At 40.8% G+C, this 19,097-nt stretch overlaps 1 protein-coding gene across 1 annotated transcript; it reads left to right on the top strand.

The window, feature by feature from the left end:
• The first annotated feature begins 458 nt into the window (after positions 1-458).
• On the top strand, positions 459-17,960 carry LOC128381795 (scavenger receptor cysteine-rich type 1 protein M130-like). Its single transcript, XM_053341830.1, has 6 exons — positions 459-513; positions 5,414-5,713; positions 6,727-6,742; positions 8,172-8,470; positions 8,663-8,944; positions 17,492-17,960. Exons 1-6 carry the CDS (start codon positions 459-461, stop codon positions 17,530-17,532), a joined length of 993 nt encoding a protein of 330 aa, XP_053197805.1. The 3' UTR covers positions 17,533-17,960.
• The last annotated feature ends 1,137 nt before the right edge of the window (positions 17,961-19,097 follow it).

Genomic DNA, 19,097 nt, shown 5'->3' with positions numbered 1-19,097 from the left:
GACTGCAGAAGATCAGACTCAGCTAGAAGAACCTGCTCACCTGGTAAAGCTGTTGGACTCACCTGCTCAGGTAGAAGAGGAGCTTTAGCTTTGATTTGTCTTCATTTCTGTTCTAATGAAACTCACTTTATTCTTTTACTGATGACTCTCTTGTTTCTGTTCTAATGAAACTCACTTTATTCTTTTACTGATGACTCTCTTGTTTCTGTTCAGAGTTCAGGTTGGTGGGAGGAGCCAGTCGCTGTGCAGGTACACTGGAGGTGAAACAGAGAGAGTGGAGACCAGTGAGTTATTCTGTCTGGACCCTGAGTTACTCTGAGTGGACCCTGAAGGAAGCAGATGTAACATGTAGATATTTGGACTGTGGCTCTGCTGTTTCAACAAGAAGCAGAAATGAAGACTCAGACAGATCTGTATGGAAGATCAGATTTGACTGTCTTCATTTTGGATCTGCACTGATGGACTGTGTATCATCAGATTCCTCTTCCTCCATTGTGGAGGTCACCTGCTCAGGTAAGCCCATCAGTGACATCATCTCTGACAGTAATATGTTCCTTCCTCTGTCACAGTCAGGGGCAGTAGACATTTTTTCAAGGGGTTAGGCAAGAATTTATGAGGGTCTCCCTACAAATACAAATTATTATTGTGTTACTCCCATCTCTCTCTCTCTCTCTCTCTCTCTCTCTCTCTCTCTCTCTCTCTCTCTCTCTCTCTCTCTCTCTCTCTCACACTCACACTCACACTCACATTCACACTCACACACACACACACACACACATATGTGATCAGTGTGTTCCCCTCTTAATATTCAAAATGTGTGTCACCAAGTGGAAATATGTTTACCATGTCAAGCTAAAACAGGAGATCAGTGACTGAAATGCTTTGCAGAGTTTTTTACCAAAATATAAGACATATGTCAGGGCCAATGCCTGATAGCTGTACAGTATGAGTCTATACAAAACAAAATAATTGTACAACAGTTTTTAACAAGCCAAATTAAATGGCAGGTAGATTTCAAACATGACCAGGAGTCCACTGTCCAGTAAATGGTAAATTATCTTATGCCTTTATCTTAAGTCTACATAGAACAACGCAGTTTCATCATGACAACACTCACTACCGAGTGGCAGATTCTTAGTTATAAATAGAGCATAACCTAATGATTAGGCTAATGATGGCCAATTATAAGGTATAAGTTGTAGAACATAGAACAAGTTCAGACTATAAACTATCAACCTTTACCATATTAAACTGAGTGGCAAATTATCGGAGGTATTTAGAACATAGTGCAAAGTTTAGACTAACCATGACCACTGGCCTGGACTGGGACTAAAATTCAGCCCTGGACTTTTTGGTCTAGACCAGCCGACTACAATCTGCGTGCAGATACTGTCCCAACTCACGTTCATGCACATTTAAACACACAAGCCCTTAATAACAGTAGTATACTGAACAATATCCCTTATATTCTGGAGACTTGAATAGGCTTGAATTAGTTGTAACTGTATAAAGTGAAACTGTTGAACGGGCAATAAACCTTAAACACTGACTGAAACAAATATGTAAAGTATCACAGGCTACATATGTTATGTTGTTAGATCAATGTCCATCATGAACACATTGGACTGTGGGCACAAAGAAAGGTGCATGTTGACACTTAAAACACTTAAACTCTGGAGACCTGATCTGGGGGAAGCCATTATAGGTAGAAATGATCAAAAACTGTGAAAGTAGCAGATCTACATGCAACATGTGAGTTGTAAGCTTGCAGATTTATAATTATGTGGCATCCTTTGATGAAAATAGTGGTTAAGTTGTTAATAAAAGCTAAAACTAATCAATGAATCAGGATAGTATATGAATATGATTGTTTTCCAATACTTTAGATAACTAGATTTAGGCCTAGTTGTAACACACCACACTATGCAGAGTTTGCTATTTATTATGTCAAGTAAAGTTCATAGACAGTTAGTAACCGTTCTGAACCTTTAATGAGTGTTTATCCACACCATGCTGGCAGGAACACACCTGCTTAAGACTATAACCTTTTCCACATGGTGGAGAGTCTTCCTCAACCTGCTGCTGCACCACTATGGCAGCGGGAGCCTCACTCTGACACACCTGCTGCTGACAGGAACCACTGCTGCTTGCTCTGGCTACGCTGAGAGGAACCACTGCTGCTAGCTCTGGCTACGCTGAGAGGAACCACTGCTGCTAGCTCTGGCTACGCTGAGAGGAACCACTGCTGCTAGCTCTGGCTACGCTGCTGAGAGGAACCATTAATCAATCATTCAATCAATCTTTATTTGTATAGCGCCAAATCACAACAAAGTTATCTCAAGGCACTTTACACATAGAGCAGGTTCTAAACCGAACTCTTCAGGTTTTAACTTTAAAGAGACCCAACATTCCCACATGAGACACAGTGGCGAGAAAAAACTCCCTTTTAACAGGAAGAACCCTCAGAACCAGACTCAGAGTGGGAGAACATCTGCCTCGACCGACTGGGGTTGAGAGGAGAGAGAGGAAGGATAGAGGAGAGAGAGGAAGGAGAGAAAGGAAGGATAGAGGAGAGAAAGGAAGGATAGAGGAGAGAAGCACAATGAAAATCAACAATGAAGCTAGAAGGTCCGGGACTGGAATCAGTCATCCGGACGTCTCCAGGCCCAGATTACCTGTGAGACCAGAAAGCAGAGACAACTCCGGGGAAGAAGCTTAGCTTATTGAATGCATTAATAGAACATGAATGTTAATGGATATAGAGGGATGGATAGAGAGAGAGAGGGAGGAGGAGAGAGGATAGATGGATGGATAGAGAGAGAGAGGGAGGCGGAGAGAGGAGCCCAGTGCATCATGGGAGTCCCCCGGCAGTCTAAGCCTATAGCAGCATAAACTAGGAGCTGGAACCGGCCCCAACTAGACGCTTTATCACAAAGGAACGTTTGAAGCCTACTCTTAAACGTAGAGAGGGTTCTGCCCCCCGGAACCAATCTGGGAGATGGTTCCACAGGAGAGGAACCTGAGAACTGAAGGTTCTGCCTCCTGTTCTACTTTTAGAGATACTAGGAACCACAAGTAGGCCTGCATGCTGGGAGCACAATGTTCTAGTAGGTTCATAAGGGTCTATGAGCTGGGAGCGCAGTGTTCTAGTAGGTTCATAAGGTTCTATCAGTTCTTTAAGATATGATGGAGTCTGACCATTAAGAGCTTTGAAGGTGAGGAGGAGGATTTTGAATTCTATTCTGAATTTTATGGGAAGCCAATGCAGTGAAGCCAAGATGGGAGTAATATGATCTCTCTTTCTAGTTTTTGTCAGAACACGAGCAGCTGCATTCTGGACCAGCTGGAGAGTCTTTAGAGACTTGTTAGGGTTCTAGGGTTAGGGTTCTGGACCAGCTGGAGAGTCTTTTGAGACTCGTTAGGACAGCCTGATAATAATGAATTACAATAGTCCAGCCTAGAAGTAACAAATGCATGGACTAGTTTTTTAGCATCATTTTGAGACAGGAAGTGTCTAATTCTTGCAATATTACGCAGATGAAAGAAGGTAGTCCTTGAAATATGTTTTATGTGGGAATTAAAGGACAGATCCTGATCAAATATAACTCCTAGGTTCCTTACAGTGGTGCTGGAGGCCAGATTAATGCCATCCAGAGTAGTTATGTCATCACATAATGAGTTTCTGAGGTGTTTAAGACCAAGCACAATAACTTAAGTTTTTTCTGAGTTTAATAACAGGAAGTTACAGGTCATCCAGGCCTTTATGTCCTTAATGCATGTTTGTAGCTTAGTTAATTGGTTAATTTCATTTGGCTTTATTGATAGGTATAATTGAGTATCTGCATAACGATGGAAATTTATTGAGTGTTTCCAGATAATGTTTCCTAAAGGAAGCATATATAAGGAGAATAGTATTGGTCCAAGCACTGAGCCTTGAGGAACACCATGTCTAACTTTTGTTTGCATGGAGGATTTATCATGAACATTTACAAACTGAAATCTATCAGATAAATATGATTCAAACCATTTTAATGCTGTTTCTTTAATGCCAATTAAATATTCAAGTCTCTGTAACAGCATTTGATGATCTATAGTGTCAAAGGCAGCACTAAGGTCTAACAGGATGAGGACTGAGAGAAGTCCATTGTCTGATGAGGTTAAAAGGTCATTTGTAACTTTTACCAGTGCAGTCTCTGTGCTATGATGAGCTCTAAATCCAGACTGAAAATTCTCAAATAAACTGTTACTATGGAGAAAGTTACACAGCTGATTAGCATCTGCTTTCTCAAGGATCTTAGAGAGAAAGGGAAGGTTTGATATCGGCCTATAGTTGGCTAGAACCTCTGAATCAAGAGTAGGCTTTTTAAGAAGTGGTTTAATTACAGCTACCTTAAAGGACTGTGGTACATAACCTGTCACCAAAGACAGATTAATCATATCTAATAAGGAAGTGCTAACTGAGGGGAATACTTCCTTGGGCAGACTAGTTGGAATCGGGTCTAAGAAACAAGTTGATGGTTTGGATGAAGTAATCATTGAAGTTAATTCTGTAAGGTCGACTGGAGAGAAACAGTCTAAGGTATCAGGTTTAACAGCGATTTCTAGGTATTCTGTGTTAGAGGATAAATCACTGCTTATTGATGGCAGGAGGTGATTGATTGTGTCCCTAATAGTTAAAATTGTATCATTAAAGAAACTGACGAAGTCATCACTACTAAGAGTTAAAGGAATACATGGATCAGTGGTATTGTGGCTCTTTGCCAGTACTGCCACTGCTGCTAGTGGTTTCCATTGGACTGAACTGTAAACTTATCCAGGACGACAGCATCCTAAAGGGTAGAGAAGTTGGCTTGTTCCTGGAGGCTCATTGATTCAAACTGAGACAATCTGCACCTTTAAGGATATTCACACGAGAGTGAAGACAAGAGAAGGCAGCAGTAGTAGCAGTTTAGAGTTACAATATACTGTATGTATATGGTATTTGGGTGCAGTTATTTTGTGACCTTGAAAGTTATGAATCTGATCAAGTAGCTATGATATGTGGAGTTTCTCAGGGGTTAGTTGGATGAAAACAGGAGGAGTATAATTCAGATTAGCTGTAGCTTCATCCATTATTCTACTGTGAACAGAGTTATGAGGGGCGTGACTACCTAATAACAGAAAGACTCCTCCTCTTAAAATTCTACATCTTCTTTTTTCCTGCTCCTAAACATTGCTGTCCACTGCAAGGTCATTTTTCATCCTACCACAAGAAATAACATGAACTACTTTCTGTAGATAAAGACTTGAGTCAGGGTGTGAATGTGCTCTCTCTCTTTATTAGTCGTTACTTTCAAATTCAGAAAAAGCTTTATTGGTATGAATGTTGCAGTTAAATATTCCCAAAACTAATGATGGTCCTCTCTCTCTCCAGACTCTGTCAGGCTGGTGAATGGGACTAGTCTGTGTTCAGGCAGACTGGAGGTGAAGTCTGAGCAGTCGTGGTCCTCAGTGTGTGAAGCTGACTTTGACCAGCAGGATGCAGAGGTGGTCTGTAGGGAGCTTGGCTGTGGGGCTCCTTCAGTCCTCCAGGGGGCGCTCTATGGAGAAGTGGAGGCTCCAATGTGGACCAAAGAGTTCCAGTGTGGAGGCAATGAGTCTGCTCTCCTGGACTGTAGAAGATCAGACTCAGCTAGAAGAACCTGCTCACCTGGTAAAGCTGTTGGACTCACCTGCTCAGGTAGAAGAGGAGCTGCAGCTTTGATTTGTCTTCATTTCTGTTCTAATGAAACTCACTTTATTCTTTTACTGATGACTCTCTTGTTTCTGTTCAGATCCTGTCAGGTTGGTGGGAGGAGCCAGTCGCTGTGCAGGTACACTGGAGGTGAAACAGGGAGAGTGGAGACCAGTGAGTTACTCTGACTGGATCCTGAGTTACTCTGACTGGACCCTGAAGGACTCAGATGTAATATGTAGATATTTGGACTGTGGCTCTGCTGTTTCAACAAGAATCAGATATGAAACCTCACGTATACCTGTATGGTGGATCGGATATTTATGTCTTCATTCTGGATCTGCACTGAGGGAGTGTATATTATTATCAGATTACTCTTCCTCCATCGTAGAAATCACCTGCTCAGGTAAGTCCATCAGTGACATCATCTCTGACAGTAATATTTCCCTTCCTCTGTCACAGTGATAGTTGGTGGTTTCCATTGGACTGAACTGTAAACTTATCCAGGACGACAGCATCCTAAAGGGTAGAGAAGTTAGCTTGTTCCTGGAGGCTCATTGATTCAAACTGAGACAATCTGCACCTTTAAGGATATTCACACTACAAGAGAAAGCAGCAGTAGTAGCAGTTTACAGTTACAATATACTGTCACTGATTCTGTAGAATTTGGATAAAACAGGTTTTAATTTTGAAAAAATAAATGAAAATATTAAGAAATCTTTGCTTATATTGAACTTTTTTTTGTTTGTTTATAGAATAAGTTTTCAGCAATCAAGTAATATTTCGGTGCAACCTCCTGACTGTAATTTTTTCATAAAATATGAGTTTTTCTTGTCATCACTTAGTTTTTGTCAACAGAGTCAGACACAATAAAAAGCTAATTATTCATATTTATTTGCTCTGATATATATTTAGAGCATTTAAACCATTGTGTCTTCACCTTAAGTTCACAAATATGTTGTTAAATGTTGAATATTCATTTTTAATGCTGTTTCACACGTGCTCTTTAAAAGCTTTTGTATCATGCAAGTCTTATCATTTGCATTTGATATAAAAAATAACATTTACTTTAATAAATCAGCTGTTTTAGAGAAACAGATTTAAAGTATACTATTTTAAAACAAAATTAAAGCTGCAAGCAGCGTTGGGCCGTGGCGAAGTGGGTGATTCCTGTTAGAGGCATTTAGACTTCAGACCCGGGCTTTTATCGGACACTGCAATAAGTAGATATACATTACACACTCACACACAAACACACACACACACACACACACACACACACACACACACACACGCTCTCACACACACACACACACACACACACACACACACGCTCACACACACACACACACACACACACACACTTATTGCTTATTAATAAATATCTGACTGTGTTAACAAAAACTTGGGACACATTTTTGGCAACTACAAAATAAAAGTTACATTTTTGAAAATTAACTAATTTTATTTTTTAAATTATAAACAAAGACATGAAAGATTGTCACATTTGTGCAAAACATCCTCAGATGATCAACCCTGATTAGTTTAAATCAGAAAATGTGATTAATTTTCAAAGAAATTGGCACTATTCTTCGAGGTTTTATGCCAAAGTCTCAAGAATCAGTGCTGAGGGTATATATATGGTATTTGGATGGAGTTATTTTATGACCGTTGAAAGTTATGAATCTGATCGAGTAGCTATGATATGTGGAGTTTCTCAGGGGTTAGTTGCATGAAAACAGGAGGAGTCTAATTCAGATTAGCTGTAGCTTCATCCATTATTCTACTGTGAACAGAGTTATGAGGGGCGTGACTACCTAATATCAGAGAGACTCCTCCTTCTAAACTTCTACGTCTTCTTTTATATGTTTTGGGGTATTTCTGCCTTAATTGACAGCTGATGGTGGAGAAGTAGACAGGAAACAAGGGGGAGAGAGAGGGGTATGAAATGTACCAAAGGTCTCCAGTCAGAGTTGAATCAGGGGCGTTGTGGTTATGTGGTGCTGTAACCATTCAGCTACCACGGTGCTCTGATCTTATTTATTTTCTGATATCATGCATTGCTGTCCACCACTGTGTCATTCTTCATGTTACAGAGGTCTGTCTGTATTACTGGTTTTTATGTTGTTTGTCTGAAACTTTCTGTTGCTGCCTGTCTTGGCCAGGACACTCCTGCAAAAGACAAGTTTAATCTTAATGAGGTTTTCCTGCTAAAATAAAGATTCAGTAGAAAACAGAAACATTCTACCACAAGATGGTGCCTGAATAAGACATTTTAAAATCACACAAATAGCATGAACTACTTTCTGTAGATAAAGACTTGAGTCAGGGTATGAATGTGCTCTCTCTCTTCATCAGTTGTTACTTTCAAATTCAGAAAAAGCTTTATTGGTATGAATGTTGCAGTTAAATATTCCCAAAACTAATGATGGTCCTCTCTCTCTCCAGACTCTGTCAGGCTGGTGAATGGGACTAGTCTGTGTTCAGGCAGACTGGAGGTGAAGTCTGAGCAGTCGTGGTCCTCAGTGTGTGAAGCTGACTTTGACCAGCAGGATGCAGAGGTGGTCTGTAGGGAGCTTGGCTGTGGGGCTCCTTCAGTCCTCCAGGGGGCGCTCTATGGAGAAGTGGAGGCTCCAATGTGGACCAAAGAGTTCCAGTGTGGAGGCCATGAGTCTGCTCTCCTGGACTGTAGAAGATCAGACTCAGCTAGAAGAACCTGCTCACCTGGTAAAGCTGTTGGACTCACCTGCTCACCAGGTAGAAGAGGAGCTGCAGCTTTGATTTGTCTTCATTTCTGTTCTAATGAAACTCACTTTATTCTTTTACTGATGACTCTCTTGTTTCTGTTCTAATGAAACTCACTTTATTCTTTTACTGATGACTCTCTTGTTTCTGTTCTAATGAAACTCACTTTATTCTTTTACTGATGACTCTCTTGTTTCTGTTCAGAGCCTGTCAGGTTGGTGGGAGGAGCCAGTCGCTGTGCAGGTAGACTGGAGGTGAAACATGGAGAGTGGAGACCAGTGAGTTACTCTGACTGGACCCTGAAGGAAGCAGATGTAACATGTAGAAATTTGGACTGTGGCTCTGCTGTTTCAACAAGAAGCAGAAATGAAGCCTCAGACAGATCCGTATGGAGGATCAGATCTGACTGTCTTCATTCTGGATCTGCACTGAGGGACTGTGTATCATCATATTACTCTTCCTCCATTGTGGAGCTCACCTGCTCAGGTAAGTCCATCAGTGACATCATCTCTGACAGTAATATTTTCCTTCCTCTGTCACAGTGATAGTTGGTGGTTTCCATTGGACTGAACTGTAAACTTATCCAGGACGACAGCATCTTTGCAAATACACAATATTCAAATTATAGATATTATTAATCTACAATATGGCCTTAACATTTGGTGTTCACAAAATCAATCCCCCAGGCTACGATAAAAAAAGGATGCTCAAATGATAGGCCTCTCAAAATAGAAAGTTATTTGCTCAAAACAAAACCTATAAGTCAGGATCAATACATCTGAAGCTGAACATCTACTGCCTTGCTCTTATATAAAAAAGCCAAGCTAATGGCGACACCTCTCATTAACATCCATGAACTGCTAGCTTATTTTTTAATGTCAACATTATTCAACTCGTCTTGGTGGACATGGCACACAGCAGCATGGTTCAACCTCATCTGTGTCATTGTGGTTCTGAGCCATATTTTAAGTCTCCTCAGAGTGCTGAAACTTCGCTCCGCCTCTGATGATGATACAGGGATGACTAACAAAAGCCTCAGAAGGGTTTCTACTTGATCAAATAGGCCCCTGGCCAACTGGTATCTCTCTCATGAGATCAGTCACATCTGTGGTGGACTGAATTTTGTATTTAGACCTGAACATTGACAGCTGAATTTTAAGGCTGTTGATGTTTAGCTCCAAGTACTGAACAGCAATTTCACTGACTTCCCCAGTGACCAGCACATCCTCAAGTTCCTGTAAGATTCTCAGATCAGGCTGGTTAAATCTTGCCTCAAACTGGATATCTACAAAATCTAGCATTTTGTAGTATTCTGCCCAGTAGTATTCCTCTAGCGTTTTTGGAATATGCTGGCTTGCCCCTCCAATATAGCGTTTTGGAGGAGGCCTGTGGTAGGGAACCTGAATTGGTTCAATCCCAAGGGATTCAACCATTTCCACTGCTTTATCAAAAGTCACGTGGAAGCTTGTCTCACTCCTCTTACCCTGTACAGTGTATCTTACAAAATCAATCGCAATCTACTTGCCTGCGATAGTTTCAGCACGTTTCTGCAGGGACAGAAGTTCAAGGACCTCAATTACCTCCACTGCCAAAAGGAGGACTAGCACTGTTTTGCTCTTTTCAAAACGATCTTTGAGCCCATTTGCCTTCATATCTGTACTGGTTCTATTGTTGGTTCCCATCTCCTCTAAGCTAGTCAAAACATTCTCATACTGGGAGAGCACTGCTCTGATTGCTTTCTCTCTCACTGTCCATCAGGTGGGTCACAGTGGTCTTAGTGAGGCTGATGGTCCGTCCCCTGAAGCTGCTGCTATCGCTAAAAGGATGGCTTTGAGATTCCATGAGAGCTTGTTTGATGTTCCCAATTCATGCATCCATTGCAAAGCATCACATATTAAAGGACTAGATTCACATGCAGACTGCGTTGTCAAGTTAAGACAGCGTGTCCCACAATGCACATACAATGCCAATGTTTGCTGCCTCTTCATTTCTGCATGTACTACTGAATGCATCCCTGGTATATTTGCTGCCCCGTTGTAGGTTTGACCTCTTAAATAAGCAATGGGAATGTTAAGTCTCAAGAAAACATCCCTAAGCCAACAAAAACCTCATGAGGTACTAGGTCCTGGTCCACATATGTGATACATATGGACTCCTGCTCTACATGACAGATAGCCTGAGTCCCATCTATAATGATGGAGTACTGCATGACAGGTAAAGCCTGGATTGAATGTGCAATACCTCTGACAATGCTGTTTCCTAACAACTGCAAAATCTCATTTTGAACTGCCAGTCAGAGAGGCGAGTATCTCACTTGGCTTTCTGTTTCAAATGTTGGTAAAAATTACCTTCTTCAGAACCGTGCCCTCGCAATGCCAAGCCCTGTCTAGTGAGGTACTGTACAGAATCTGCAATGCTCTCGAGGCAGTGCCTAGCATTTTCTTGCTGTTTTGCCCATGCACTTGAGAGTTGTGACTCGATTGAGGCTGCCTCTTGGCTACTGACTGTGACTGCATGGTGGTGAGCTTTGCTATTCTGATGGCATTCAAATCTATGAAGAGCATTTTTCCAATTAACAAACCCCTTTGAGGAGAATGCTAGGTCTGCTTTTTTGGAAAGTGTACTTTTCTTTATTGTGTATGTCCGTATGGTTTCACAAAGTAGAAGCAAAGAATTCCCTTCACTGTTGGACTATAGTGAAGCCACGGATATTGTCTGTACTGATCTTCCTTAAAGTGGAGGACCTTATTGGGCAATGTTTGAACACAAATTAATGTGGGATGAGGTTGATTTGGCTTGCTCTCAATTTCAAGAATGTCTCCAGTTCTACATTGTTCTTCATTGTCATCAAACTCCTCACTGCTTCTCTCCCTGTTGCTGTCTACAGCTGGACCAGTTTCCTTAGAAATAGACCACATTATATAATTAACCCTCTATTGCATGTCATTGCAATATGGCAACAATTGCTTTATCTCGATTTTACTAAAAGGCATTAATATAAAATCCATATTTTACTGTTTTATTATGAAAAGGTAGGTCTTTTAGTTTGATATAACAAATGATTGATCACATCACACTAGCAGGATATGCTGTTTGCGCCTTCTCTATCCATGGTCATGGGCACTGAGAATGTCATGGTTTGAGGCCCAAAGTTGACTAATTGTTCAATATTTAGGCAAAATACCTTCAAGAAAAAAAAATACTTTCTGGAACAAGTTAACTATGAATTTTCATCATTAAAACCAATTTAGGTGTGATAAGTTTTTTGGTAAAATTGTAAAATTACTTTGTTGCCATGGCAACATTATGCGACTTTAGATGTGATTTGTGTGCATTGAACCGATTGGATTGTAACTGACTTACATAGGACTAGACTACTCTGAGACTAAGTTTACAACGTTTGATTACATTTATAAGGAAAATAATAACATTTTCATGTGTAGTTTGTCATTTCAGACATTTTGTAACTGTAATGTATTATTTGTTTTATAAATGACTCCACTGGAAATCATAGTTTTACCAGACGGAAATGCAATATCCCACCCAAATTATATGTTGGTTTATTTTTGTGCACATTTGCAGTCAAAGGGCCTAAAGTATTTTCTTCTTAGAAGATCATTTATCTTAGATCCTTTACTAGTGGCAAATACACTGTGACATATACCCCAGATAGTATGAACATTGGACCTGTAATCAGCATTTTGTGCTATTTTTTGACAGTATAGTCAGTTTACATAGCTGCCGTCATCCATAGAACATGCAAGTCAGGGCAAAGTTAGCGTTTCTACCAGAGGAGAGTGAGGATGAGCTAGTGGGCACTGATGAGGAGAACCATGTTCTCTGAACCTAAATGAGAACAGTTATTTCAAGTGTGCCCTGTTCCTGTTCCTGTGCTTCACCTGAGACCGGGACCTGCCTGCTAGTAGTTTGAAACGGGGTGAAACTAGGTTACAATGGCGTGTATAATGTAAATTTGTTTGAAAAACATGTTGATGGTGACTTAAATAAATTAATATATGGATTAAAAATAATTAAATGGAATTAGATTGAAAAAAATAATTGTTTTAGATGAGGAAAAGGACTATTATTACCATATATTCCAAATAACATTTGCAATTTAATTAATTTAACTGTGTAAGTATTGTATGATATATTCCACTGAGTATAAGTTGGATTTGTTTAGTCTTGGTGTCAGTAAAATAATGTTTTTAGAGAAAATGTTGATTTTTTTGATACTTTCCACGAATGCGCATTGTTACCATATGGCAACAAATAACCAACTACCCCCCTAAAAATTACATTATTTAGGCCATTTTAAGTACTAAAAACACATTAAAACATTTTTATCACGTTCAATTAATAATTCATGCAATAGATGGTTAACCACTCTCTGTGACTGCATGTGAAAATATGCAGGCAGGCAACATCACATTTATAAAGTTAATAATGACACATTTTATGTTTTGTATAAAAGCAAATTTACATTTGAATTACATTACAGTGTTATAGCCTATGTTGAGGTCTCACCTGTAACTTCACCTGGCCTCTCCCTGAACTAGGCCTACAACCAGGCAATATTGCTGCAGCACCCTAATGAAATAACACATGATGCCAACCTGACATTAACTTTGTACAATGCATTACAATGCGTTTTCTTCAAGTACTGATAAAAGAACTGAGCTTAAAAATACCTCAGGTTTTTAAGTGTTTACTACTGGTTCCAGTTCAGAAGCAGGTTTCAGGGGGCATCCCTACCTCAGACCAGTGTTAATAATTACAGTTCTCTGTAGTCTGAGCTGAGGTCTGATAGCATGAGCTGCTACTGCTGAAAGCAATAATCTGACAGAGGAAAACAGGAGGAGTCTAATTCAGATTAGCTGTAGCTTCATCCATTATTCTACTGTGAACAGAGTTATGAGGGGCGTGACTACCTAATAACAGAGAGACTCCTCCTTCTAAACTTCTACATTTTTTTTTATATGTTTTGGGGTATTTCTGCCTTAATTGGCAGCTGATGGTGGAGAAGTAGACAGGAAACAAGGGGGAGAGAGAGGGGTATGAAATGTACCAAAGGTCTCCAGTCAGAGTTGAATCAGGGACGTTGTGGTTATGTGGTGCTGTAACCATTCAGCTACCACGGTGCTCTGATCCTCTTTATTTTCTGATATCATGCATTGCTGTCCACCACAGTGTCATTCTTCATGTTACAGAGGTCTGTCTGTATTACTGGTTTTTATGTTGTTTGTCTGAAACTTTGTGTTGCTGCCTGTCTTGGCCAGGACACTCCTGCAAAAGACAAGTTTAATCTTAATGAGGTTTTCCTGCTAAAATAAAGATTCAGTAGAAAACAGAAACATTCTACCACAAGATGGTGCCTGAATAAGACATTTTAAAATCACACAAATAGCTTGAAATATTTTCTATAAAGACTTGAGTCAGGGTATGAATGTGTTCTCTCTCTTCATCAGTCGTTACTTTCAAATTCAGAAAAAGCTTTATTGGTATGAATGTTGCAGTTAAATATTCCCAAAACTAATGATGGTCCTCTCTCTCTCCAGACTCTGTCAGGCTGGTGAATGGGACTAGTCTGTGTTCAGGCAGACTGGAGGTGAAGTCTGAGCAGTCGTGGTCCTCAGTGTGTGAAGCTGACTTTGACCAGCAGGATGCAGAGGTGGTGTGTAGGGAGCTTGGCTGTGGGGCTCCTTCAGTCCTCCAGGGGGCGCTCTATGGAGAAGTGGAGGCTCCAATGTGGACCAAAGAGTTCCAGTGTGGAGGCCATGAGTCTGCTCTCCTGGACTGTACAAGATCAGACTCAGCTAGAAGAACCTGCTCACCTGGTAAAGCTGTTGGACTCACCTGCTCAGGTAGAAGAGGAGCTGCAGCTTTGATTTGTCTTCATTTCTGTTCTAATGAAACTCACTTTATTCTTTTACTGATGACTCTCTTGTTTCTGTTCTAATGAAACTCACTTTATTCTTTTACTGATGACTCTCTTGTTTCTGTTCTAATGAAACTCACTTTATTCTTTTACTGATGACTCTCTTGTTTCTGTTCAGATCCTGTCAGGTTGGTGGGAGGAGCCAGTCGCTGTGCAGGTAGACTGGAGGTGAAACAGGGAGAGTGGAGACAAGTGACTGACTATGACTGGACCCTGAGTGACTCTGGCTGGACCCTGAAGGAAGCAGATGTAATATGTAGATATTTGGACTGTGGCTCTGCTGTTTCAACAAGACGCAGATATGAAAACTCACGTAGATCTGTATGGTGGATCGAATATTACTGTCTTCATTATGGATCTGACCTGAGGGACTGTGTAACATCAAGTTCTACTTCCTCCATCCTGGAGCTCACCTGCTCAGGTAAGTCCATCAGTGATATCATCTCTGACAGTAATATTTTCCGTCCTCTGTCACAGTGATAGTTGGTGGTTTCCATTGGACTGAACTGTAAACTTATTCAGGACGACAGCATCCTAAAGGGTAGAGAAGATAGCTTCAGAACCATGATCAGATGTACTGACTTCACACTAGGGATCAGTTTCATTAGGATTTCATCAATACTACTACTCTTATCAATACCACTTATTGATCCAGTTCTCCAGTGCTCAGCCAGAGGATGATCACAGATTCTCTGAAATGCTGACTGGAGCTGCATCAGTGGGGATGATGGAAGTAGAGTTTGGAGAGACTGCAGCAGAATCAGAGGCTGAGGTCCCAAGTTCCCTGGAACAGGTGGTGTTGGTATGTGTAGGGCCGAAGATGATTGCATCCATCTGCGTTTCTGCCTCATACATTTTGTAGAGAATAGAGATTCTTTGCTCCAATTTATAGAGCTTGTGGCAGAGACAGACACAGCTCTTACAGCCTGTTACGGTGGTAAGTGAAGTCATGGTTGACTCTGTACCCCACTTGCTTCTTGAGAAGCCTACAGAACAAACATCGATTATTAAAACCTCATGCGATACTTCCCGATATTGCATTTTTAAGTAAATATCATGCAATAATGTCGCCCCTCCGATGTTATCGGACACCCCTACCCAAAACTAATGATGGTCCTCTCTCTCTCCAGACTCTGTCAGGCTGGTGAATGGGACTAGTCTGTGTTCAGGCAGACTGGAGGTGAAGTCTGAGCAGTCGTGGTCCTCAGTGTGTGAAGCTGGCTTTGACCAGCAGGATGCAGAGGTGGTCTGTAGGGAGCTTGGCTGTGGGGCTCCTTCAGTCCTCCAGGGGGCGCTCTATGGAGAAGTGGAGGCTCCAATGTGGACCAAAGAGTTCCAGTGTGGAGGCAATGAGTCTGCTCTCCTGGACTGTAGAAGATCAGACTCAGCTAGAAGAACCTGCTCACCTGGTAAAGCTGTTGGACTCACCTGCTCAGGTAGAAGAGGAGCTGCAGCTTTGATTTGTCTTCATTTCTGTTCTAATTAAACTCAATTTATTCTTTTACTGATGACTCTCTTGCTTCTGTTCTAATGAAACTCACTTTATTCTTTTACTGATGACTCTCTTGCTTCTGTTCTAATGAAACTCACTTTATTCTTTTACTGATGACTCTCTTGTTTCTGTTCAGAGCCTGTCAGGTTGGTGGGAGGAGCCAGTCGCTGTTCAGGTACACTGGAGATGAAACGGGGAGAGTGGAGACAGGTAGATTACTCTGTCAGGATCTTTGATGACTCTGTCTGGTCCCTGAAGGAAGAAAATGTAATTTGTGGATATCTGGACTGTGGCTCTGCTCTTTCAATCAGAAGCAGAGATGAAGGCTCACACAGATTTGTATGGTTGATCAGATCTGAATGCTTTCAGTCTGGATCTGCACTGAGAGAATGTTTATCATCAGGTTACTCTTCCTCCATCCTGGAGCTCACCTGCTCAGGTAAGTCCATCAGTGACATCATCTCTGACAGTAATATTTTCCTTCCTCTGTCACAGTGATAGTTGGTGGTTTCCATTGGACTGAACTGTAAACTTATCCAGGACGACAGCATCCTAAAGGGTAGAGAAGTTAGCTTGTTCCTGGAGGCTCATTGATTCAAACTGAGACAATCTGCACCTTTAAGGATATTCACACTACAAGAGAAAGCAGCAGTAGTAGCAGTTTACAGTTACAATATACTGTATGTATATGGTATTTAATCATTTGTATGAACACAGTGTAAACAGAGCAGTTTGCTGCTCTCTGTCAGCTCAGTGTCAGAACCATGATCAGATGTACTGACTTCACACTAGGGATCAGTTTCATTAGGATTTTATCAATACTACTACTCTCATCAATACCACTTATTGATCTGGTTCTTCATTAATACTCTAATCAGCTCTTTATCATTATAGTACAATTATTACTATATTAAAATGATCATTAATTAAAGTCATGAATCCACAACAGGACTATAATGTATTTATATTTTAGAGTTAAAAATACAGAGTTTGCTGACATCAACAACAATGTTTACAACAGTGTCACAATATGAACTCAATAATATCTCCATGGAAACAAGCAGAACCCAAAACCAGGTTTTACCATCCAATAATCTCACTCCTTGTTTTCTTCAAGTACTGATAAAAGAACTGAGCTTAGAAATACCTCAGGTTTTTAAGTGTTTAATACTGGTTCCAGTTCAGAAGCAGGTTTCAGGGGGCATCCCTACCTCAGACCAGTGTTAATAATTACAGTTCTCTGTAGTCTGAGCTGAGGTCTGATAGCATGAGCTGCTACTGCTGAAAGCAATAATCTGACAGAGGAAAACAGGAGGAGTCTAATTCAGATTAGCTGTAGCTTCATCCATTATTCTACTGTGAACAGAGTTATGAGGGGCGTGACTACCTAATAACAGAGAGACTCCTCCTCTTAAAGTACTACGTAGGCAATATTCTCAACCCTCCTCCCTCCAATTCAAATAATCCAAAAAGTGTTGAGTTGTTTTTCCCCCTGTGCTGGTGGTTTAGAGGACTGGTTGAAATGAAGCACTCAGCCTGTTTATCATGAACTGAAGAGAGGAATGATGCAGTCACATAGATCCGTGTTGTCATGTCTCTCCAGGTCAGCAGGAGTTAGACGTCAGGACCACAGGACAACACTGAGATGGATTATTATCATCCCAGTTCTTCCAGCTGAAGAGGAAAGAGCCCAAGGAGCAGAGTAGGACCTCCAAGGAGCCACACAAGCCCTCTAAAGCAGAACATCATGTTTGGTTTCCTCTCTCCTCTCATTCTCTGTTTTTTTCATTCCAGTATGGCGATGAATGACGTTCATATTGGTTGATTCTGCAGCTTCTGATTCACATCCAGCACTAAAGCTGGATGATTGATGATTTATCAGTTTATATCTTTCTCCTTCACTGCCTCTTATATTCTATATACTACTTATTCAGCTTAAATGCATGATTACTATTTTCAAAATAAGAGATTTTTGAGATAAAGAAACTGAGAAAATCAAAATTGAGTGAAATCAAATGTTTTATCTTTTTTTTGCTGATGCTTGTGTTTCTGCTGAATGTTCACTCAGCCCTCATTTAGTTTCATACTAATAAATCTAATGCATCAATAACACTTTTACACCTTTTTCGTGATCATTTTCATTCATTTGTTTGTAATTTACAGGAAGGGAGTAACATCATGATAGTCATATATATGATGTAGAGTAAAGAAGAACACAAAAACTTGCTGCTAAACAGGAGTCCAAAGGCCTTCATGGACTTCCTCCTTCATCCCAAATGATATCAACAGAAATAACTAAGCAAACACACATATGGACATTTATAAATTGACCAAAGAGTGTACATACAGTATACTATGTAAATGTATGATATCCATATACATATATAACCTGAAGTGGAAAAACAACTAAACAAGCAGAATGTAAGAAAAAGTTCAAAAATGTATAATAGCATTGATTTTTTTCTGGAAATGTAGACTGACATTACATGAAGCGTAATTGTGCTGTGACAGTACATGAGATGGTTTCCAGTCACAGGATACCAGCTAACCATAAGCGCTTATCATTTACAGTTAGCTTCAATACTGCAACATTAACAAGCCATATGATAAAAAGTTCCAATGGTATAATTTTCAGGCAGGATTTAAAGGTGGAGACAGAGTCAGAAGTGTGAATGTCTGGTGGGAGAGAGTTCCTGAGGCGATAGGCAGATCGGCTGAAGGCTCTTGACCCCATGGTGGCTAAGGTGGCAGATGGAGCAGAGAGCTGGTTGGAAGAGGAGGATCAGAGAGTTGGAGAAGGTGTGTGTAGATGTGAATAAGTTCAGAAGGATATGATGGTGCCAGGTTGTGAAGGATCTTGAACGTGAGGAGTAGATGCAGGGCAGGAGTGATGTGTTCAATAGAGGGAGTTCTGGTTATGATACGAGCGACTGCATTCTGGACCAGTTGGAGTGTATGAAGAGATTTCAGAGGAAGACCAAAGAGGAGAGAGTTACAGTAGTCCAGACGGGAGGGTAGGGTTAGGATAGGGTTAACTCTACCCCCCCCCCCCCAACCCTGGCCCTGATCAGTGTGTTTACCAGGATAGCGGTGCAGGGTGGTGAAAGTGAGGGACAGAGATGATTGATGTTACGTAGATGGAAGTATGCAGACCGAGTAACGTTATTGATGTGGGCTTCGAAAGATAATGTGCTGTCCAGGATGACACC

The sequence above is a fragment of the Scomber japonicus genome, chromosome 20, assembly GCF_027409825.1.
Source record: "Scomber japonicus isolate fScoJap1 chromosome 20, fScoJap1.pri, whole genome shotgun sequence".
Taxonomy (NCBI): Eukaryota; Metazoa; Chordata; class Actinopteri; order Scombriformes; family Scombridae; genus Scomber; species Scomber japonicus.
This window is presented reverse-complemented; position numbering and strand designations above follow the sequence as displayed.